Below are 23,514 nucleotides of genomic sequence, written 5' to 3'. Positions count from 1 at the left end.
CCAGGCAAGCAGCCCCACACATCCCATTCTTGGCTGTGCTTTCTGTCCAGAGCATTTGGGAACCAGGAGCTGGGGTTTGGTCTGCATCCAGTTCTTTATGGGAACTGTGGGATCAAAGTAGCTGGGTGGCCAGGACAGAATCTAAATGTCCCCTGGTAGGTCTGTAGGATGGCGTGTCCCACGTCACTCACACCCCAGCTCTGCAGATGCTGCTGGCCATGGAAAAAGGCTCCCTGAGGTTCGGACAGGGGCTGCTGCTTACAGACGAGAAGACTCATTCCCTTCCTCAGGTGTGGGAAGAACAGCGGCTTTCCGCTTCCTTTAAGTGGGGTCAGCCTATGACAGTGTGCTTATCAGAACCAGGGCAGGTGTCTAGTTCAGCTTCTGTGTGCGATGCTCCTTCCCATGGCTGCTTATGTCCACCGTCCCAGCCCTGGCCTGGGCTACATGCCACCTAAGCATCTTGGGTCTCCTCTTCACAAGGGGTTAAAGCAGGAGTCAGCATGATTCTTTACAAGTTTCCACCTCCTCAATTCCTCTTCTAAAGCTCTCTGCTTGCCAGTCTATTGAGGGAACCCAGGAGCCAGGTCTTTGGGCTCTGATGGTCAGGCATGGCCTTTTAGGGACTCATAGCAATGACCTAACCAGGGCTCCTTTGCTGTTACTACAAGCAGCCCTTGGGTTCACTGAGACCTAGATTCTGGGGCCCACACGTCTGTGCAGAGCTGCTGCAATTGCTGAGGACTCTATCTCCTGCTACTGCATGCTCTAGTGAGGAGTGTCAGTGCCCCGCTGCAGGAGAGAAGCGTGGCCTACTTGCAGTGGGCCAGCGACCAGGAACCCACCCAGAGCAGAAGGTCAGGTCTGCTCCCTGCCCTGCTCGTGGAAAGAAGGGGCCACCCTTTACTTATCTAGCTGCCCAACACTCCTCTGCAGATGCCAGCAGTGTTTTCCAGCAGTAAACCTGTAGCGTGGCTGAGGTGACAACAGCAGAAACCCACTTTGTGCTGCTTTGAAGGGCCTATGAGCTCAGGGAGGAGGAGTGCTCACCACACTTGCGTGGTGTGTTTATTATCGGTCTTCAGGCCACTTTGGGCTCTGTGATGTCATGGGATGAGACTCCTGGCTCTCACCAGTAACCAGGAGAGCTGGAACAGCTGCTCTATGTGGCTAATGCTGTCTACTGAATGAAAAGGAAGGAACACATGAGTAATTACTGCATGCGTAGAAATGTATAGAGATTTCTATGTCTTCAAAAAAGACCACCAAGTGACAACCGGGCAAGAGATGTGAGTGAAAGGAATGGGGAGGGTCTTCATGTTCACTGATGACCCATAGTGAGCTTCTTTCTGGGACGGAAGCTTCAACTTAATTTCATTTAATTCTCACAATATTTGTAAGATGGGAGGTGCTTGTCTCGGGTTGGGTTCCCAGAAGCCAACTTTGATGTGAGAGTTTGTGTGCTGATGATTTATTAAGAAGTTCCCCAGGGGAATTAAGAAGAGCCCAGCAAGGGAGTGGGAACGTGGATCATGAAAGTAGCGGCAGCCAGCAGTGAGGCCGTGTGGGCGGGTCCTGCAGAAGGAACCGGGAAACAGTTGAGCTTACACTCCAAACAGTCCCCGTAGTGGAACGGGGCAGCTGGGGTTGGATACGTGGCATCCCTAGTCCTTAGTGAGAGTGCACATTTCCACAAGTGCCAAGGAGAGTTCCGCCAGTTGGTCAGTGTCTGCCATTGGCAATGGATGCACTTGGAGAGCCAGTGTGCTCAGAATTCCTAATGGGATTTGAGGGGCCCCAGGGCACAGCATCGATTGTACTGCTGGCATCTCAACACCCTGCAGGCATGGGGCTGCTGCTCAGAGAGGTGGAGTAGCTAACCCAGGAGCACTCAGCTAAGTAGAGGCAGACCTGGGGTTTGACCATGCTCTGCCTGCCTGCCTTGTCCTTACCTTGCTGGCTCTGAGATAAAAGGGAGATCTCGGGGGCCTCCACCTGCCTCACTTGTGGCTGGAGAAGAGAGGGAAACATACTTAGAAGGGGACGCCATCCGCTGGGCTTGGAGCATTTAGGGTTCTGCCCAGGGAGCTGGCAGCAGGTCTCCAGTCATCGGGGAGGGGAGGGTGTTCTTGCTAAATCTGCAATTGCATCTCCTTCTCACCAGCCATCTCAGCTTCTGTGTGAGTTGCACCCTCTGGAAAAGGCTGCAGCCAAGTGCTATTTATCTCCATGTGGGGAAAAGAGGCTTAACAAATTAGCTAATTGCTAATTGGTGAGGGAAAGTAGGACAAGAAAGTTGGCCAGTTGTCCTGTGGGGTTTCTGATCAATTCTCTCCGTCATTATCTTCCACACACGAGTCTGAGACCTGGTGGGAAGATGCCTGCATGTAGCCGGGGCTCTCACCTGCTGCAGCAGGGATGAGCGTGGGAGGTCCTGGCCGCTGAGTTAGGTCCTCTGCACTGCTGGCTCCTGCAGGGACAGTGGAGGACCTCTCACCCGTAAAGATACACCTACACCTTCATATTCACAAAACGGCACATTCGGGACTAGAGAGCTCCCAGCTCTGGAGGCGAAGATTCAGGGCTCAGAGCTCTGAAAGAACACAGCATCTTAGGCACATGACCATTCCCAGTGAATGAGGATTCCAAGGAGTAGGGCCCCAGGGTCTGCATTTTGCAAAGCTCCCTAGGAGGTTCTTACATGTAGCCAGACTGAGATTCATGGCTGCAGAATGCCAGTGATGATGGGGTGTTACCCCTCACCCATGGTCAAGCTCCATGCTGATATTCACATACCATTCATGGTCCAACTATCTGCCTTCCATTCAAGCATTTCTTCAATGAGGCCTTGCTCCTCCCGGGGTGGCAGAAAGTTCTCTCTTATATTGAGTTGTTATCTCCTTACCCGAGCACTGGAGACCTTGGTCCTGAATCAGCTCTCAGAGGCTGTAAGGATCAATTCCAGCCTCTCTGCATTCCTGGACTATCCCTGGTGACTGTAACTGGCCATCAGTTTATACTGTCCAATTCTGTGACCGCTTCCAGTCTGCAGTGCCCTCTATCAAGCAGACTGACCCACTAGTCAGCTCCCCAAGGGCAGCACAGACCTTCTAGCCCCTGCCTTTTCATGGGTCTTCACTTTCAAGTCTCATCTCCCCATGTGCCCTTCTGCTCCTGGAAAGTAAGTGTAGGGCTTTGAGTTCAGCCTTGTTCAACTCTCTTTAGATTTGACTCAGTGTTTCAGCTTTCTCAGATGTCTTGACACCCCCCGGCTCTGTATCATGTGCAGATTTGATGAGCATGTTACTGGTTGTCCTCCACGTGAGCATTAAGGAAATGCTGAGGTATCAGGAATGGAGGCAAGTCACAGCCTGGCTATGTGCTGCAGTGACTTCAGATCGCCTGTCTCACATTTCCCTCCCACCTCCTCCTGGGCCTCTGAGCTTCTGAAGACATTCTTGACAGTCTGTGTATTGGGAGGAAGGAAGCTATAGACCGGGGGGCCCTCCCTTCTCCACCCTGCCTGAGGGTCTAAGGGTTCCCCAGAGAGCTGCTGACTCCGAAGTCCCTGTGAGTTCTTTGCAGTATCATTTATGGAATTTGTAGAATGTCGAGAAAGGAGTCTTCAGTTCATGGCCCCACTAGGGACCCAGGCATAGGGCACGGCCTCTCTCAGAGCTTCCTTCGTACAAGTGCAGGAGACAGAGTGCTTGGCACCTTCTGCCTCTGGCTGGGAGGGAGCGGCCAAGGTATTCTTAGACATAAGTCTTGCATCCTGAGGAAGAAAGCTTTTCATGGGCGCCTGTCTCTTAAGGGAAGGACTCCTGCGGCCAGAGAAGACTCTCAGGATCTAAGAATGTAGATGAGTCGAGAGGTGAGGATGGAACTCACAGAGGATGGGGGTGCACACTTCCCATTGCTGCTTCCTGGGAAGGGCTGGGACTTCCCTGGACACGACTCTGTATGTTTGCTGCTTCTTGAGACCGAAATATCTTCCCTATATAGTCAGACAAGAGGAAGCAAGTGTTGTGTACGTTTTTACAGATGAACAAACAGAGACCAGAGTGGTAAATGCCAGCTGGTGGAGGCCATCCCCTCCAGTCCAGTCTGGACTCTTATCCCCACTTGTCTTCACAGGGGATGGCACCTTTTCATTCATAGGTGGGAGAAGGAGCGTCTGTGTCCTTCACCAATGACCACCCTTAGTGTCCAAAGGATTGGGATGCTAGAGCTGGCCTAGGCACCCCACAGGCCCTATTTCCACGTACTTATTGTGTTGACCAGCAAACATGTTCATTCCTTGCAGAAGTGTGGTTCTCACTGAGGCCCTGTACAATGGCAGTGCCATATATATGCTGGGTCACTGGAGCCTGCAGGCTCCTTACCCCTTTATGCCTCACCTGTTAAGAAGAGCAAATCAAACCTCTGTATACTGATGAGGAAAAGATATTCTTCATACACTGATAAGTCAAAAATGATAGTTGAAAACTGATGTGTGTTTCATGACCCCATTTTGCTAAGAACATCAGTTTGAAGAATGTATGAAGACACATGCAGACGTGACTAAGAAGTTCTGGAAGGGGCCATTTGGAATAGTCTCTGGGGGACGAATTTGGAGGGATACATGGGGAGTTCTCACTACTTTAACACATTAAAAAATGTGGTAGGTTTATGGGATAATTTTGAAGATTTGCTTTTTTTCTGTATCTTTCCAAATAAAGAGTAATAAAATTACATTATAAAAATATAAAAAAAAATAAAAGAGAACTATGATCTGAACTCTCTCCCAGGTTCATAGAAGGCCTGGCATATTGCCTGGCACTCAGCAATACTTGGCATGTGTTAACTGTGAGTATTCTTACAGGACAAGCCGGAAAACTTATTAATTCCTCCTCTTTTGTCAATCTACATACACTTAGTCTTTTTATTTGGAAAACTACAGAAATTTTTAAATGTTCAAAATTATCCCGTACACCTGCCCCATTTTTTAATGTGCTAAAGTAGTTGGATTTCCAGTCTAAAAAGGGAAAGAGCACTCCTGAAAACACATGAGAAGTAAAATAAGTAACTGGGTCCCATCTGCCGAGCTCTCCTATCCTTCATTCATATGTTCCGCAACAGTATTCTTTATATACTGAACATTGAGGATGTGCTGGTTATAGTGGAAGGTTTTGAGATGCAAATATCATGGCCACAGGTGTGGCCCTGACCTCATGGAGACCCCAGCTGGTTAAAGGAGATAGACAATAAGAAATAAATAAGCTGAAAACTAGTCAAGTGCAGACCCGGCAAGTGCTATAAAGAAACAGAACAAAATGCTCGAATAGAGAATGGTGGGGGGTGGGGGTCACTGCTCAGGAGCAAAAGAAGAGTCAGTTCTAGGGTCCCTGATGGGTTCTTTAGAGCTGAAGGCAGCTCAGAGCCCTGGCTGTGAGCTGCCATCTTCCTGGGTATTGTTTAGCTTGGCTGGCCAAGCAGCTGTAAATCACTTGTTCCAGATTCCTGAGTCTCTAGCCTTGGACAATGATGAGACATCCCCCACCCCAGTAACCCTCTAGAAAAGTGTTTGCAGGCAATCTCTGACATGAGAAAGGGAGGGATGTCCCCGCCCGTGGCCCTGTGATGCCTACAGGAGCTGGAGCTTCTAACCTTGCTCCGGGCCGGTGGATGTGAATTCCAAAGAACAGCAGGAAATCAGATGTCCATGTTCAAATGATGCATCTCGTAGCTAAGGCAGCCAGAGCTGCCCCAGGGGGATAGCGTGTTTTGTGAGGGAAAAATTCTCCAAGAACAATGTTTATCAAACTCCATCTCAGCAGTCATCCTGTGTGTCTGCCAGCTTCTGGCTTGCTTCTGTTCATATTTTTTTCTTAAATTTCTTTTTCTCTACAGGCTGTGGAGACCAACCTGGCTTCCAAGGACAGCCACTGGGTCTTTGTGAATGAGGTAAGAGCTCCAGAATGCTGAAGGGCGTGGCTTACATTGAGCTCCTGCCACTCGGGAAAGTACAGAGTGACCTGTACTTGGGGTGCTAGAGTGGAGTCCAGGGCTTCACTGAGCGAGACAGCAGGGGAGAGAGTTGGACGGGGCATGCCAAGCTGCTCACCTTGAACAGGCGGGAGCCAGGAAAACAGTGCAGATTTGAGTCCGGGAGGAAGTGGCGTCAGGCACTAGATGTGCTGGGTGAGGGGAGGCCACCTGCCAGGGGTCAGAGACTGGAGAGATGAGGCTGGCCAGAAAAGGGGATGCAGAGGGGATGTGCAAAGGAAGGCAGAATGGGCCAGAGGCTGCGCCTCTTGTAGGAGCCTGAGGTGTATGCTTGTTATGTGACTGTGTGTATGTACGAGTGCATGGGTGTGAGTGTGTAACTGTGCATATTTGTGAGAGTGTGTATGGATGTGTGTGCATTAATGCATGCACGTCAGTGTGTGTATGTGTGTATCTGTATAGGTGTGTGCGTGTGTGTACACACCCCCCTGTGCAGCTCAGGTAGTGGGTCAGTGTAACCTGTTAAAGGGAGTAAATGGTAAATCTCTCTCCCAGGTGACCTTCCCACTGGACTGGGCCCTGGGAGGAATGGGGACATCGAGGTTTCATGGTGGTGTGGTCCGCTTTCCACCGCTTACACCCTGACTCGCCCTGGCCTGCTCATGCCGCAGACATTACATGGGAGGGGCCTGTAGCAACATGCCCTAGCTTCCCTGAAAAGCCCCCTCTGCCTGCACATCCATTCAGGAAGCACCCTCTGGGACAGTGCATATGACCCCTGCCAGCTATTAATATAGCTGACTCTTGAAAGTGCTTCCTGGCACGGGCTTTCATCAGCCCGTGGCCTTCCGTTGCTCCTAAATTAACTGATTGATTTCTAATGGCAACACTCTAGAAGATGCAGGTTTATTGTGCAGGTAATTTATGCTTTTACGATGTGTGCTTCTTCATTAGCTCGGTGCTACCATGGCGGAAAGAGTTTGGGGTGGCTTATTTTCTTATTTTGCAGGTAGTATCAGATAGTAACTGCTTGCGAGGCCCACTTTTCATGGTTTTTGTCCATAAATTCATACCTTGTTAACTTCGTGTCTACACAGGCCAATTGGAGACCTGCAAGGTCCATTTCTCTGGGGTTGCAGATGGTTGTGCTGGTAATTAGGAGAAGGGACATGACGGCTGCTTTCTTCAGAGCCTGCCGGAGTCCTTTTTGGTGCTGGGGAGGCTTTGATCCTCTGGGCTTTGCCGGCTTCTCTATAGGTTTCTTTTGTTTCTGGAGACGGAGGCATTGCATGTGCCCCGTAAGGCAGATGTCAGATGCTGGCTTTATTTTGGGGAGTGCTCCTTCAAATCAAATAGCCAGGGTTTCTATATTGTCAGTCTTCAAAAAGTACTGTGTTTTTACATTTCTAACTTATTTCCTTTTTCCTCCCCTGAATTCTGACCCACTCCAAGGACTCTCTTGTCTGTCCCTCCCACCCTCTTTCCAGGGCTGGGGTTAACACTAACCAGCGTGAAGTGTCCCCAGGGTATTGCTGGGCGGTGGGAAATGCTACTGGGAGGTGTCGGGTATGGGCACACCTGTCAGGGCCACACTGGAACAGCCTCATCCAAGAGGATTGCTGAGCTCCACCCCAGTCAGCAGCACATCACACTGTGAACTCAGAGACAAATCATGTGTCTGTCCCTGGGATAAATGTCCTCTGGAAGTGACCCCTCCCACTTCCTGAGTTTCCTTTTCTATGGGGAGGTCAAGTACTTGTCAGGGCATTTTGTGTTTGTTACCTTCCTTAGCCCTCATTCACAACCCTGTATGGTAGTTATTAGCATCCCCATTTTACAGATGGGAAAAGGGAGGCTCGAGAGGTTGAATTACTTGCTCAAGGTCATACAGCTATTGAAAGGTGCTTTGGGGATTTTGAATGAAGACTGTTGCCTCCAGAGACCTTCACACCAAATGACACCATCCTGCAGGTAGCCCTGGCAATGATCCTTAACCTATGGTCAGGGTCTGATTCCGTAAGACCAATCAGTAGGGCTCTGGTATGCATACTGATGGGGATGCCCTTGTGCTGGCCTTGGTGTCCACTCAGGGACATTCTTGAAGTCTGAGATCTGATGGTGGGTCCTTTTGTAAAGCTTTGACTCTTAGACCCCAGTGTGGCCTCTGGTTAAAGACTGAGAAGTTTTCTAAATCACAAGTCAACTTATCCAAGCCATATTCAGATCTGCTCTTTCCTAGTACAGCATGGCCCCATTGGAAACAAGTCCTATTATTCTTAGGATGGTTACAGCATTCCAGGCTCTATCCAAATACAGACCCACAGACCAATAGTTTCCCAGTTGCTTCTCCTTTTAGCATATGTGATGGCTTGGAAAAAATAAAATGGGAGGAAAAGAATCAGGGGCATGTATTTAGCAGCTCCTCCATGATCTCCAGAACCTAGCTTCTGCACTGGGGCTCCATCTCTTGCTTCCTGAACTGCTCACGACTTCTCTGGAGGAAGGTCAGTCCATCAGACAAGCTCAGGTCAGAGTCTCTTCCTACCACATCTTTCCCCAAGGTGGCCTCCATGGTGATCCTCCAGCTCCAGCCGCTGCTTCCCTCTTTCCTCACGGCTCTGTCCTTCAGTGTTTCTTTCTGTATTTGACTTTCTTAATATGTTTTCCTGGATTCAAGATCAACACTCCAGGGCACGTATTTCTGTTTGTTTTCTTCATGCGGTGGTTTTCTTAATATTGCCTGCACCCTCACTGGTGAGTATTGGTGTTGCATATTACAGGTCTGTTTTATTTGGAGAAGGGGTAATTGGATGCGGAGAAAGGCTGTGAGTGTGTGAGCCTCGCTGACAGTTTCTACAGATCCTTGGGCTCTACTGAGGGAAAGGATGCTGGCAAGCAGGTGTGCTTTGGGGCGTAAACTGTATTTTTTTCACTTGATTAAGTTACACATTAACTTGGAGGGGGGTGGAGGATTCAAAAGAAGTGTGAATAGCAAATTTGAACATTAGTCAAGGTGGCCGCTAGGTTGTAAGTTCCCTGGGGACACGGACAGGATCCAGGTCCCCACTGAATCCCCAATACCCTGTATAAAGAGGAGATTCTCAAAAGGGTTTGGTTGAAAGCAAGTCAGTGTACATAGCTTAGGGTACAGCAAGTTGCTTTGAAGAGTACTTCCCAGTCAGCCTCCAAGAAAAGACAAAGGCAAACAATTAAGATGGGAAACCCAGGGATGGAGGGAACTGCTCTGTGTCATTCATCAGAAGCTACCAGTTTAGGACCCATCAGACTTGACTTTGGCTCCCAGAACCTCTGTGTCAGCTGATCTGGAGAGCTTCCTCTCCATGTGGCTCTGGCTTAGTGATGCGCAGGTGTCCCTGTCCTCAGTGCTAGGCAGGGTCTGGATGCAGACCAGGGGGCAGAGGAGAATGCTCTCCTGTGACATCCTGCGTCCAGGCAGGACACATGTGCCTCATTGTCTGGCCTCTTGAGAACCTTGTGGAGGAAATTCTTTCATGGAATGTCTTTTTCCAGCCTCTTCCAAAACCATCTGTGAAGGGGACTTGAAGCACTCCCTTTGTTACTGGACAGCTCTCACTGTCAGAGGAGTTCCTCCAGACATGGGAACAAAGCCAACTTTTATGCAAATGGTTCAAGAAATGCAGAAGCAGGTACACAACCCTTGTGCTTAGGTTTTGTCATCAACTGATGGTCTGGGTGGGCTCTGTTCTGTGGTTCAGCAGGTGCCCAGGGGGAGGTAGGTTCCAAGGAGGGAGGAGGCAGAGCCAGAAGGCCCTGCCCCATCACTAGCCTATTTCCATGACCCCCACATCCCATATCTTTTTCCTCTGAGCTCCAGACCCAGGGATCCCGATGCCTTCTGGACTCAGCTGCTCGCAAGCCTCGTGATCACCTCCAGCTCACTGCATCTCTCTGAATTCATCACCCTCCCCTCACCTGTTTCTCACCCAGTGCTCCAGTCCCAGGGACCAGTGTCTCCAACCTCCTGGTTGGTTCCCTAGCCAGTGGAAAAGCCTGCATCCTGCCCCCTGCCTCAGAACTCATTCTAGGATGACCCCATACCACCTCTCCATCCTTTTCTTACTTCTCGCCCTCTGCCTGCACTCCCGTGGTTTATCCCTACAAGCAGTGGCTGACTTGTTGTTTCCTCTATTTATTTTTCTCTCTTGGTTTTGGACCTTTGCTAGGATTTTCTTTTAGGCCTGGAATGACCACCTCTGACTGTCAAGGATTTACCTTTTCTGCAGGAGTTTGCTAAGCATTGCCTCTGCCAAAAGATCTCCCTGGATTTATTCACCCTTCTGCCGTCCTGTACTCCTCACCCCAGCTAGTTGTGCTGGGGACTTGATACACACATCTGGCTTCTGGAACAGCCTATGAGTGAGGGCTGCACCTCCTTTCTGTCAGGCTCCCTGGAGTCCCCAGCATGGGGGGTTCACATGCAGAGGAGGTGCTGGCTTAAGCCTCCTGCTGCCATATCTGCCTCTTGCTTCCTCACCTTGACTCTGCTTTTTAAATTGCCTTCATGGAGAGGAAGAGACATTTGTGACCTCCCAGTCCTTCATGAACTCAGAAAGCTGTGATCCTGCTTTACGAGCTATGGCTGTTAGCATCCCAGGCTCCGCTGCACCTCCCTTTCCTAGGCTTGCATTCTCCATTCTTGACCAGGCCATCAGCGGGTGATGGAGCAGCCAGGGAGGAGGACAGAGGAAGCACTGGCCAGTCTCTACACTATGCCCCAGGGAACCTGTCTTCTGTTAATTCGTAGGTGTTTTGCGGGAAAAGGATTCCATGATCAAAGTAGGCTGGTAAGTTAGAGTTAAACAGCAAAAAACAGGCTTCTCCTGCAGGCACCATCCTCTCTAATGCATACTGTGCTTTCTGAGGATGAGCTGGTGCACCCCGGCTGCTACGTGTATTTGTGTTTCAGACACACGCATGTGCTTTTTCTCTCAACATCTGCTCACGTCTCTGCTGGAATAGGTCTTCGGCAGGTGGTGGGGTGTCAGGGCCCATAGGATGGAGTTCAGATTCTTTCACGTGGTCTATGAGGCTGTTTGTGAACTGACTTCAGAGCCCTCTCTGGTCTCAACTCCTGCCATTTCTTATCATCTAGAGCTGCTCTGCCTGTATCATGAGATATCCCTGTCACCCCGAGCAGAAGGTCATCCCAGTGTGTGAACCTCTTCAAACCCCTCTGCCCAGACTGTTCTCCTGCTATTGCCCCTGAGGCTCCAGCCCTCACCTTGGCATCTCCACTGGTTTGTCACCAACAAATATTCCACAAGGACCCTCTGAGTACAGACTTGGCTCGCGCCAGAGGAGACTCCTGTCAACAGTCCTGCGAACATCATTCCAGACTTTTAAACCATTCCTGCCCCCAAACACACACTGAGTTAAAGCCAGTGAAAATGGGATTAGGCTACACATGCATAATGCAGGGGAGAGAAATGCTAATATACTAATTGAAGAAAGCAAGAATAAAAGACCATGATATGCATGGTGAATGAAATAGCTTTAAGAAATCTCTATTCGGGACACACAGGAAGAGAGGGAGGGAAGAGATTTAATTTTTTTCTTCCTTTCACTTTGAAGATTCTAACTCTGTTCGAATATTAAGTCCCTGTAACATTTACCATCTGAAAATTTCATTTAGCAACACTCTAAAACAATTATGTTTATTGTAATCGATTCTCTTGTTTCTCTCCCCAGCCCCACCGAGGAGTCCTTGAGCACAAGGATCACATCCTAGCCAACTTTGTAGCCCCACTGAGAGCCCAGAACCAAGACTAGGAGCTGCCATTTGTCAGACATTAGATGGAGCCAGGCACTGTTTTCGAGCATCATTTTTTAAACCTATTTTTTTTTTTACTTAGAAATCAACCATTTTATTTAGGTTTAATCACATACAATAAACACACACGTGTGTGTACAGTTTTTGTTGATGTATGTGTGCCCCTGTGGAACTGTGACCGTCATGAAGGTGGTGGACAGATATATCACCCAACGGTGCCCTTGTGCCCCTGGAGTCCCCACCCCTGTCCTATCTTCCCTACTCCGCAGGCAGTTATCCTTGTCGTTTAGTCGCTAAGCTGTGTCCAACTCTTTTGTGACCTCATGGACTGTATCCTGCCAGGCTTATCTGTCTATGGGGTTCTCCAGGCAAGATTACTGGGTGGGTTGCCATTTCATGCTCCAGGGGATCTTCCTGACCCAGGGATCGAACCCACATCTCCTGCCTTGGCAGGCAGATTCTTTACAGCTGAGCCACCAGGGAAGCCCGCTCTTCAGGTAGTCTGTTTGTATTTTCAGGTGGATTGTTCCTATTTTCTAGAGATTAACTGTAGGTAAACGTTACAGATTATTTGTATTTTCTAGCATTTTCTATAAGTGGAATCATACAGTATGTACTCTCTTCTTCTTCTGTTTTTCTAAGGCTGTTTCCCTCCAGATAATTCTTTTGAGAGTCACCCTTATTGCAGTATACAGTAATAGTTCTTTCCTTGTATTGATGAGGCATGTTCAGTTGCATAACTATACCACAACTTGAATATATGTTTATTCTTGATGGACATTTGGGTCATCTGAGATTTTTGGTGATTTCAAATAAGGCTGCTGTTAACATTCATGTACAAGTATTTGTATGAACACAGGCTTTCATTTTAGGGGGAGGGTACATATTTCTAAGTGAAATTACAGTGCTTGGAACTCTTTAAGAAACTTTCAGGTTGTGTGAGAATCCCAGTTGTTTCAGATCTTCAATACCTGATTTAATCAGAGCGTTTGCTATCAGTCATTGTAGTGGTTTGTAATGGTGCCTCACTATGGTTGTAATTTTCATTTTGCGGATGACTAATGGTCTTGAGAATCTTTTTGGGTATTTATTTGCCACCTATATCTATAGCTTCCTTAGGGGGAAAGCTGAAATCATTGATTTGAGAACTTTATTTTTCCTTACTACTTTAAACTTCCTTTAAGTGATTTAATGGCATCTCCAAAATTTTCATTGTTATTCAGTTCAAAATACTTTCTATATTACCTTTTGATTTCTTCTTTGACCCATGAGTTGTTTAGAAATGTTTTACTTAATTTCTAAATAAGAGATCTTTATCTTATTGATTTTTAATGAGTTCCATGTGGTCAGAGACCATAGTTGAATTACTTGGATATTACTTGAATCCTTTTAAGTTTATTGAGACTTATTTGATAGTGCAATAGGTTGTCTTTTCTGGTAAATGTTTTATGTACACTTGAAAAGGAGGTATAATCTGTTGTTGTTGTGAGGAATGTTCTATAAATGTCAGTTAGGTCAGTTCTGCTGATAGTGTTGTTTATGTCTTCTGTATCCTGGATTATATTTTCTCTACTTGTTCTATCAATTATTAAGAGAGGGGATCAAAATAGTCAGCTTTAATTCTGAGTTTGCCTATTTCTCCTTGGAGTATATCAGTTATTGCTTAATATATTTTGAAGCTTTGTTACAAGAGGGATAAATGTTTAGCATTTTTATGTTCTGTTGATTAATTGATCTGTTATCATTATGGCAAGACTTTTCTTATCCCCCTGCCCAGAAATACCCTTTGCTCTGAAATATACTCTATCTGATATTACTGAAGCAACAGTTAGAACTGGACATGGAACAACAGACTGGTTCTAAATAGGAAAAGGAGTACATCAAGGCTGTATATTGTCACCCTGCCTATTTAACTGATATGCAGAGTACATCATGAGAAATGCTGGGCTGGAAGAAGCACAAGCTGGAATCAAGATTGCCAGGAGAAATATCAATCACCTCAGATATGCAGATGACACCACCCTTATGGCAGAAAATGAAGAGAAACTCAAAAGCCTCTTGATGAAAGTGAAAGAGGAGAGTGAAAAAGTTGGCTTAAAGCTCAACATTCAGAAAACGAAGATCATGGCATCTGGTCCCATCACTTCATGGGAAATAGATGGGGAAACAGTGGAAAAAGTGTCAGACCTTATCTTTTGGGGCTCCAAAATCACTGCAGATGGTGATTGCAGCCATGACATTAAAAGATGCATACTCCTTGGAAGGAAAGTTATGACTAACCTAGACAGTATATTCAAAAGCAGAGACATTACTTGGCCGACAAAGGTCTGTCTAGTCAAGGCTATAGTTTTTCCAGTGGTCATTTATGGATGTGAGAGTTGGACTGTGAAGAAAGCTGAGTACTGAAGAATTGATGCTTTTGAACTGTGGTGTTGGAGAAGACTCTTGAGAGTCCTTTGGACTGCAAGGAGGTCCAACCTGTCCATCCTAAAGGAGATCAGTCCTGGGTGTTCACTGGAAAGACTGATGCTGAGGCTGAAACTCTAATACTTTGGCCATCTCATGCAAAGAGTTGACTCATTGGAAAAGACTGATGCTGGGAGGGATTAGGGGCAGGAGGAGAAGGGGACAACAGAGGATGAGATGGCTGAATGGTATCACCAACTTGATGGACATGAGTCTGAGTAAACTCTGGGAATTGGTAATGGACAGGGAGGCCTATTCTAGTCCTGTGGCCACTGCTGAGTTTTCCAAATTTGCTGACATATTGAGTGCAGCACTTTCACAGCATCATCTTTCAGGATTTGAAATAGCTCAGCTGGAATTCCATCACCTCCACTAGCTTTGTTCGTAGTGATGCTTCCTAAGGCCCACTTGACTTCACATTCCAGAATGTCTGGCTCTAGGTGAAGGATCACACCATCGTGATTATCTGGGTCATGAAGATCTTTTTTGTACAGTTCTTCTGTGTATTCTTGCCACCTCTTCTTAATATCTTCTGCTTCTGTTAGGTCCATACCATTTCTGTCCTTTATCAAACCCATCTTTGCATGAAATGTTCCCTTGGTATCTCTGGTTTTCTTGAAGAGATCTCTAGTCTTTCCCATTCTGTTGTTTTCCTCTATTTCTTTGCATTGATTGCTGAGGAAGGTTTTCTTATCTTTCCTTGCTATTCTTTGGAACTCTGCATTCAAATGGGAATATCTTTCCTTTTCCCCTTTGCTTTTCGCTTCTCTTCTTTTCACAGCTATTTGTAAGGCCTCCTCAGGCAGCCATTTTGCTTTTTTGCATTTCTTTTCCATGGGGATGGTCTTGATACCTGTCTCCTGTACAATGTCATGAACCTCCAACCATAGTTCATCAGGTACTGTGTGTATCAGATCTAGTTCCTTAAATCTATTTCTCACTTCCACTGTATAATCATAAGGGATTTGATTTATGTCATGCCTGAATGGTCTAGTGGTTTTCCCTAATGTCTTCAATTTCAGTCTGAATTTGGCAATAAGGAGTTCATAATCTGAGCCACAGTCAGCTCCCAGTCTTGTTTTTGGTGACTGTATAGAGCTTCTCCATCTTTGGCTGCAAAGAGTATAATCAATCTGATTTCGGTGCTGACCATCTGGTGATGTCCGTGTGTAGAGTCTTCTCTTGTGTTGTTGGAAGAGGGGGTTTAACCTAATATATTTTTTTCACTCTTGTTTCTTTGAAGTATGTTTCTTGAAGGCAGTTTCTACTTGGATATTGCTATTTTATTTATTAGGACACTAAGCTTTAATTCCCTGGTGACTCAGATGGTAAAGCGTCTGTCTACAATGCAGGAGACCTGGGTTTGATCCCTGGGTCAGGGAGATTCCCTGGAGAAGGTAATGGCAACCCACTCCAGTGCTCTTGCCTAGAAAATCCCATGAAGAGAGGAGCCTGGTGTAGGCTACTGTCCATGGGGTCGCAAAGAATTGGACACGACTGAGCGACTTCACTTCACTCACGCTTTAATTCACATGCTTAGATAATTTAATATGAGTATAGATATGGTTAGGAGAGCATGGAGTCCTGGAAGCCTAATGAAGAAACTATTTCAACGAGAAGGGAGAGAGTGCTACTGACCTCAGGTGCTACTGCCTTGAGGATGTGATGACCTTGGGGGTGAATGTTGGGAAAGGGTTGGAGGATAAATTTTCAGATACTCAACTTAGATCATTCCATTTTACAGATAAGGGATCAGAGGCTCCAAGAAAGGGACTGACTTTTCGATGTCACTTAGTAAGTGGCATAGTCAGGATTTGAACTTAGGTATTCAGAAAATGAAGATCATGGCATCTGGTCCCATCACTTCATGGGAAATAGATGGGGAAACAGTGGAAACAGTGTCAGACTTTATTTTTGGGGGGGCTCCAAAATCACTGCAGATGGTGACTGCAGCCATGAAATTAAAAGATGCTTACTCCTTAGAAGAAAAGTTATGATCAACCTAGATAGCATATTCAAAAGCAGAGACATTACTTTGCCGACTAAGTTCCATCTAGTCAAGGCTATGGTTTTTCCAGTGGTCATGTATGGATGTGAGAGTTGGACTGTGAAGAAGACTGAGTGCCAAAGAATTGATGCTTTTGAACTGTGGTGTTGGAGAAGACTCCTGAGAGTCCCCTGGACTGCAAGGAGATCCAACCAGTCCATTCTGAAGGAGATCAGCCCTGGGATTTCTTTGGAAGGAATGATGCTAAAGCTGAAACTCCAGTACTTTGGCCACCTCATGAGAAGAGTTGACTCACTGCAAAAGACTTTAATGCTGGGAGGGATTGGGGGCAGGAGGAGAAGGGGCTGACAGAGGATGAGATGGCTTGATGGCATCACTGACTCGATGTATGTGAATCTGAGTGAACTCCGGGAGTTGGTGATGGACAGGGAGGCCTGGTGTGCTGCGATTCACGGGGTCACAAAGAGTCAGACACGACTGAGCGACTGAACTGAACTGAACTGATGAGTGACTCAGAATTTAAGAAACACATACCTTAGGTCACACTGACTCTCTCACCTTTTCCCTCCTCACTCAGCATTAACTAAATGCCAAATATATGACTGATTTCCAGCAATATTTCATTTTTTAAAAACAATTTAGAAGTGGTAATATTATCTTGTTGGGGAAAGTCTTATTATAATTTTTTATTGTTTATGATTAGCTTTCTTCCCTTTGTGCTATTTTACATATCAGCACCTTGTTTTTAAAATATCCTATGAAGAAGGTGAATAAATCCTGAAAAAACCCACGCAGGTAGACTAATGCATGTCATATGAGTAGTGTCTGAAAATAACAAACCATATTTATTCGAAATGTACTTCCCTTTGTCAATCAGAATATGTCTATTTTCCTTTCTCAGCCCCAAAGGAATCTATGAGAGTTAACACTTATGGTTACAGATAGGTTAGGAAATATTTGTATGTAATATCATTCTTCAGTCCTTTTTAAAGCCCCATGAGAAGAGTACTTGGAACTACACAGATGGTGGCTTTGGGGCTCAGTACTGAGAAAGTGATAAGGTACCATTGTTTTAGATCAGTCTTGGGGAAAATACCATGGATAAGATTTGACTCTACTGCTGACCACTTCTTTGAGTTTGGGAAATTTTTTTAAAGATTAAAAAAATTTTTTTTATGGACCATTTTTAGTCTTTATTGAATTTGTTATAATATTGCTTCTGTCTTATGTTTTGGTGTTTTGGCCCCAAGGCATGTGGGATCTTAGTTCCTTGACCAGGGATCGAACCTCCTGCATGAAAGGTGGAGTCAAACCATTGGACTTTCAGGGAAGTCCCTGGGGAAATTGTTTTATTTCCTTACTGGATCTTTATTCTCCTTATCCACTCAATATAGTTTATAATAAACATCTCATGGGAAACTTCAGTTCAGTTCAGTTCAGTCATTCAGTCATGGCCGACTCTTTGCGACCCCATGAACCGCAGCAGGCCAGGCATCCCTGTCCATCACCAACTCCCAAAGTTTACACAAACTCATCTCCATCGAGTCGGTGATGCCATCCAGCCATCCCATCCTCTGTCAGCCCCTTCTCCTCCTACCCCCAATCCCTCCCCAGCATCAGGGTCTTTTCCAATGAGTCAACTCTTCACATGAGGTGGCTAAAGTATTGGAGTTTCAGCTTCAGCATCAGTCCTTCCAAAGAACACCCAGGACTGATCTCCTTTAGGATGGACAGGTTGGACCTCCTTGCAGTCCAAGGGACTCTCAGGAGTCGTCTCCAACACCACAGTTCAAAAGCATCAATTCTTCAGTACTCAGCTTTCTTCACAGTCCAACTCTCACATCCATACATGACCACTGGAAAAACCATAGCCTTGACTAGACGGACTTTTGTTGGCAAAGTAATGTCTCTGCTTTTGAATATGCTATCTAGGTTGGTCATAACTTTCCTTCCAAGGAGTAAGCGTCTTTTAATTTCATGGCTGGAATCACCATCTGCAGTGATTTTGGAGCCCCAAAAGATAAAGTCTTACACTGTTTCCACTGTTTCCCCATCTATTTCCCATGAAGTGATGGGACCAGATGCCATGATCTTCATTTTCTGAATGTTGAGCTTTAAGCCAACTTTTTCACTCTCCTCTTTCACTTTCATCAAGAGGCTTTTTAGCTCCTCTTCATTTTCTGCCATAGGGGTGGTGTCATCTGCATATCTGAGGTTATTGATGTTTCTCTCGGCAATCTTGATTCCAGCTTGTGCTTCTTCCAGCCCAGCGTTTCTCATGATGTTCTCTGCATAGAAGTTAAATAAGCAGGGTGACAATATACAGCCTTGACATACTCCTTTTCCTGTTTAGAACCAGTCTGTTGTTCCATGTCCAGTTCTAACTGTTGCTTCCTGAGCTGCATATAGGTTTCTCCAGAGGCAGGTCAGGTGGTCTGGTATTCCCATCTCTTTCAGAATTTTCCACAGTTTATTGTGATCCACACAGTCAAAGGCTTTGGCATAGTCAATAAAGCAGAAATAGATGTTTTTCTGGAACTCTCTTGCTTTTCTGAGGATCCAGCGGATGTTGGCAATTTGATCTCTGGTTCCTCTGCCTTTTCTAAAACCAGCCTGAACATCAGGAAGTTCACGGTTCACGTATTGCTGAAGCCTGGCTTGGAGAATTTTGAGCATTCTTTTACTAGTGTATGAGATGAGTGGAATTGTGCGGTAGTTTGAGCCTTCTTTGGCATTGCCTTTCTTTGGGATTGGAATGAAAACTGCCCGTTCCCAGTCCTGGAATTCCATCACCTCCACTAACTTTGTACGTAGTGATGCACGTTCCAGGATGTCTGGCTCTCGGTGAGTGATCACACCATCGTGTTTATCTGGGTCGTGAAGATCTTTTTTGTATAGTTCTTCTGTGTATTCTTGCCACCTCTTCTTAATATCTTCTGCTTCTGTTAGGTCCAGACCATTCCTGTCCTTTATCGAGCCCATCCTTGCATGAAATGTTCCCTTGGTATCTCTAATTTTCTTGATGAGATCTCTAGTCTTTCCCATTCTGTTGTTTTCCTCTATTTCTTTGCACTGATCTCTGAGGAAGGCTTTCTTATCTCTCCTTGCTATTCTTTGGAACTCTGCATTCAGATGCTTATATCTTTCCTTTTCTCCTTTGCTTTTCGCTTCTCTTCTTTTCACAGTTATTTGTAAGGCCTCCTCAGACAGCCGTTTTGCTTTTTGGCATTTAGAAGCTATCCCATATCCGAGATCAGGGGCGGCCGCCGAGGTGAACTACCCCATGGGAAACTTACGAAGACTAAATGAGATAACTCATGAGAAACGACCGATCATGGGTCTGTCGTACAGCGACACTCTTAAATGATAGCTTTTCTTATTAACAACCAACTGGTGTTCTGAGGGCAAGTTTGTTTTTGGAACTTAATCAAGGAAGTACTGATATTTAAGGACTTGGTAGCAAGGAATACATGTCTTTACGAGGAGTGTAGGCGGTTGGGGCCATAGCTTGATTCATTGCCTGGATGAGCTTGAATTGCAGTATTTATAACTGTGCTTTTTGCTTCCTGGAACTCGAGTTCTCCTTACTCTATTTTTCAAACTTCTATGCATCCATTATGACTCATATCAAATTACCATTTCCCCATGTTGCAAGACCTCTTGATTTCTTCCAAAACCTTTCCTTCTTTCAATGCCCCAGAGAACTCAGGCTGTGCTTCTTTAGTGGTCCTTAACTTCTTGCTCTATCTCCTGTTTCCCTGTCTGAATCTATAACTCTTGACCACCTATCATTAATTTAGCATCTGTGTATCCAACACCTGTGAGGCACTTGGGGTGCTTATGAGAATCAGAGAGAGATGCTCCTCACCCTCAGAGAGCTTGTATGATTGTGGGTAGGATTGTGTCCCTAGCTCACTGAACTACAGGTAGGCAATGATGTAGGAGCCACTCCTGATCCTCTGCAAATGGCACTCAGCTTCAGCCTCCCTACAGACAAATGGCTCAGCCAGACCCCTACCGTTGCTGTGGAATCAGACTCCATGTTTCAGACATGAGTCAATTGTTCCCAACAACTGTTGTTTTGCAGAGTTTTGACAGACGAATGCTTGGGAAAAGCATTGGAAAAGGGAGTGCTGACACCTAGGGAGTTATAAAAATAGCTTTAATTACCACGTGCAGCAAATGTGTCTAAAAACTAAAGGTGAGTGTCTCTACCTTTATGCATTCCCATCTATCGCTCTTGCCACAAATGGATTCTGATGGATTCCGATGAACTTGTTGCTTGTGCCAGAGAGACCCTATTATCTGTGCTTTCTACCCTGTTATTACACCTGCTTTGCCAGGCTGGATAATCATCAGGCACCACACAGAGAAGTGAAAAGCAAGTGTGTGTACACACACACACACACACACACACACACACACGGCTACTGCCTTTGTGTGCAGCTCCTGGTGGAGCTCCCAGGGAGAGTCCTTTCAAAACTGGGGTATGAAAGCAGAAATGGAGACAGGAGAACACTTCAACCACCAGAACTTCTTGGGCAGTGTCTTAAATGGTGTGTGAGGGCTCATAGAGCCCATAAACTCAGCTTTGGGTTTTGTTTTTTTTTTTCTCTGCTGTCTCAAACCAGATGATATGCACACTGGAGTAACCTGTCTCTTAGAGCTCGTTGTAGAATATAAAGTGAGTATTGTGCAGCAAGGGGAAGAACCCCTATAATTGTCAGTGATCAGAACTGTGAGGCAGTTTCCTACAGCCCTAGAGACTGGCTTGTCAGTTACCATGGCAACGGGAGACTGAGGCCTGGATGCTGCCACCGTCGTGCCTGATGTTACTCCTGGTCAGCCGTAGAATGGGCCTCCTGGTCAAGGATTGCTGAAGAGCCCCCCTTGTAAGGCCCCTGGGTTCTGAACAACCTCCCCCCGCCCTCCGATCTCTGCTTGTTTGCTGTGGGGTGTTGCATAAAATGGTGAGCCAGGCGGTTTGTCCTCAGAAGCAAGGAGACTCACATCACTGAGTACCTACTGTGTGCCAGGCCCTGCTTTGAATGCTTTATCATCAAAACAAGTGATATCTTCCCATGAAATCCCATTTAAAGAGATTGCAAGAAATTTGCAGCCGTTTTAACAGGAGCTTCCTCCCTGCATGTGAGCTTGCTAAATCACTTCGGTCATGTCTGAGTCTGCGCAGCGCTATGGACTCTAGCCTGCCAGGCTCCTCTGTCCGTGGGGTTCTCCAGGCATACATGCTGCAGTGAGTGGCTGTGTCCTCCTCCAGGGGATAGTCCCGCCCTAGGGATCAAGCTTGTGTCTTTTACGTCTATCCGCACTGGCAGGTGAGTTCTGGATTTTATACTGTCAAGGTCAATCATAGAAAGATCTCTGTGGATACTCAGGAAGTTCCAATTCACTTGCTTAGGGATGGTGATATTTTTCCTGAGTGTGAGAGACCCCGTGCTGGGGGCCCAGCCCTTCCTAAATGGCCACCAACCTTTCCTCTCACATATTCTGCCCCTGGGACTAACGTGGATTAGGGATGAGTAGGCCACAAGCTTCTGTTCCGTTACATCTTTATCTATTGGAAACTTCCTGGCTCAGGCCACTTAACCCCCCGCCCCCCAATTCTCCAGGCCACAAAGGGCTTCTCAATCAGCTGTCATCTCAGTTCATCTGTATTCAAAGAAAATATTTTGGGAGAAAGACGAGCACAGACTTCCTAGAGCATGAGGTATTCCTGACCTCTGTTTGGGCAGGTGTGTGGTGGAGAGGGAGGGACAGGGTTAGAAGGAAAATGGAGAAAAATTGCTCTCATCCTTTCTGATTCTTCTACAATACTAAAACCAAATACACAAAATCAATATACCAACAAAATTATCCTGTCAAGCAGCTTTATACATGTAGCTTGTTTTGCCAGATTGAGGTTTTCCTTTTCTGTTCAGTGTTATGTCCTACTATTGCCAATTAATAATGTATCATTAGCATTTTATCAACTCAGTAAACAGCATTTGGGGTAACATGTAATAGCCTTGCAGTAGTCTGTCACTTGGAGGAATTGTAGTGTAGGTACATCTTCACCATTTTTGGAAACGTGGGTTAGTTAATGCTACTGCAAATAATACAGTGATGAACATCATTATACCCAGATCTGCTGATGTCTCTAATTTCTTATGATGGTAAAGTATTTGTTTCAGAGTGTGGGCGCTCCCAAAGACCTGAGCGCTTTATCAGAGTGCCTGTCTCATCCCCCTCTTATGTCTCCTGAACGTGAATATAATCAACATAGACCAAGATATATTAGTTTTCCATTTTTAGCAATTTTTTAGATGAAAAAAGTTCACCCTGCCTTGTTTTAATGAGCATTTCTTCGCTTATTAGTCAAGTCAAACACGTTGAACATTTACTGGCTGATCATGCCTGTTTGTAATTTTGCGACTTGTTTGCTTCTGTCCTTTGTGTGAATGTATTCATCTTGTGTTATATGACCAGATCTTTCCAACACTAAGGGAAGCATTATTTTTAAAAATACTCATTCGTTTACTTGGCTGCACCAGGTTTTTGTTGCAGCATGTGGACTCTTAGTTGAGGCATGTGAGATCCAGTTCCCTGACCAAGGATTGAGCCTGAGTCTGCTTCCTTGTGAACATGGACTCTTAGCCGCTGGACCACCAGGAAAGTCCCCAAGAGGTATATTATTAATATAGGAATAATAAAATTGAGGCCTAAAAAATGTGTGAGGGTAAAAGACAAGCTGGAGTTTTCAGCTCAAGTTCATCTCATTTCAAAACCTGTGTTATTTCCACATAGTATTGCTTTTGAATCAGCCCAGATCTACCTTAATGGGAGATATATATTGATTTATGTCTTTAAAGGGTCAAATTTCCTGCACCAAGGCAAGGAAATATTCCAGTTACTATATTGGATTAGGTCATTTTAATTTCTGCATCAAAAACTTGGTTTTGAAACTGAAATAGAATTTTCTATTAACCTTGATTAGGGAACAGAAAAGTCATGAAACTCTCCCTAATTTTCATCCAATTGAGTAAATGAGCAGGGTCAAAAGGCCAATGGAAGACGTTAAGTTGCTTTTATGATTAAACTTGAAGAATCTTGCTTATTCAAGGCCCTGGCTCTGTTCTGTGGGAATCTTCAGTGGCCCCCACATGAAGCCCCTCCAGGAAGACTTTCAGGGAATGGGTGAGCACTCTCCTTCCTCTTATGGGGAGTTAGAAGCATATCCGGA

The 23,514-nt window shown here is 45.8% G+C and overlaps 1 protein-coding gene across 1 annotated transcript in view; it reads left to right on the top strand.

Annotated features, from left to right (window-relative positions):
* Positions 1-23,514, top strand: part of GRID1 (glutamate ionotropic receptor delta type subunit 1) — a 686,487-nt gene that overhangs the window by 404,725 nt on the left and 258,248 nt on the right. Inside the window, exon 5 of the mRNA XM_069572268.1 lies at positions 5,893-5,946. Coding sequence (XP_069428369.1) covers positions 5,893-5,946 — 54 coding nt within the window. The remainder of the gene's footprint in view (positions 1-5,892; positions 5,947-23,514) is intronic.

The sequence above is a fragment of the Ovis canadensis genome, chromosome 25, assembly GCF_042477335.2.
Source record: "Ovis canadensis isolate MfBH-ARS-UI-01 breed Bighorn chromosome 25, ARS-UI_OviCan_v2, whole genome shotgun sequence".
In the NCBI taxonomy this organism is placed as follows: domain Eukaryota; kingdom Metazoa; phylum Chordata; class Mammalia; order Artiodactyla; family Bovidae; genus Ovis; species Ovis canadensis.
Note: the sequence above shows the minus strand (reverse complement) of the source record. Positions and strands in the feature narration are given on the sequence as shown.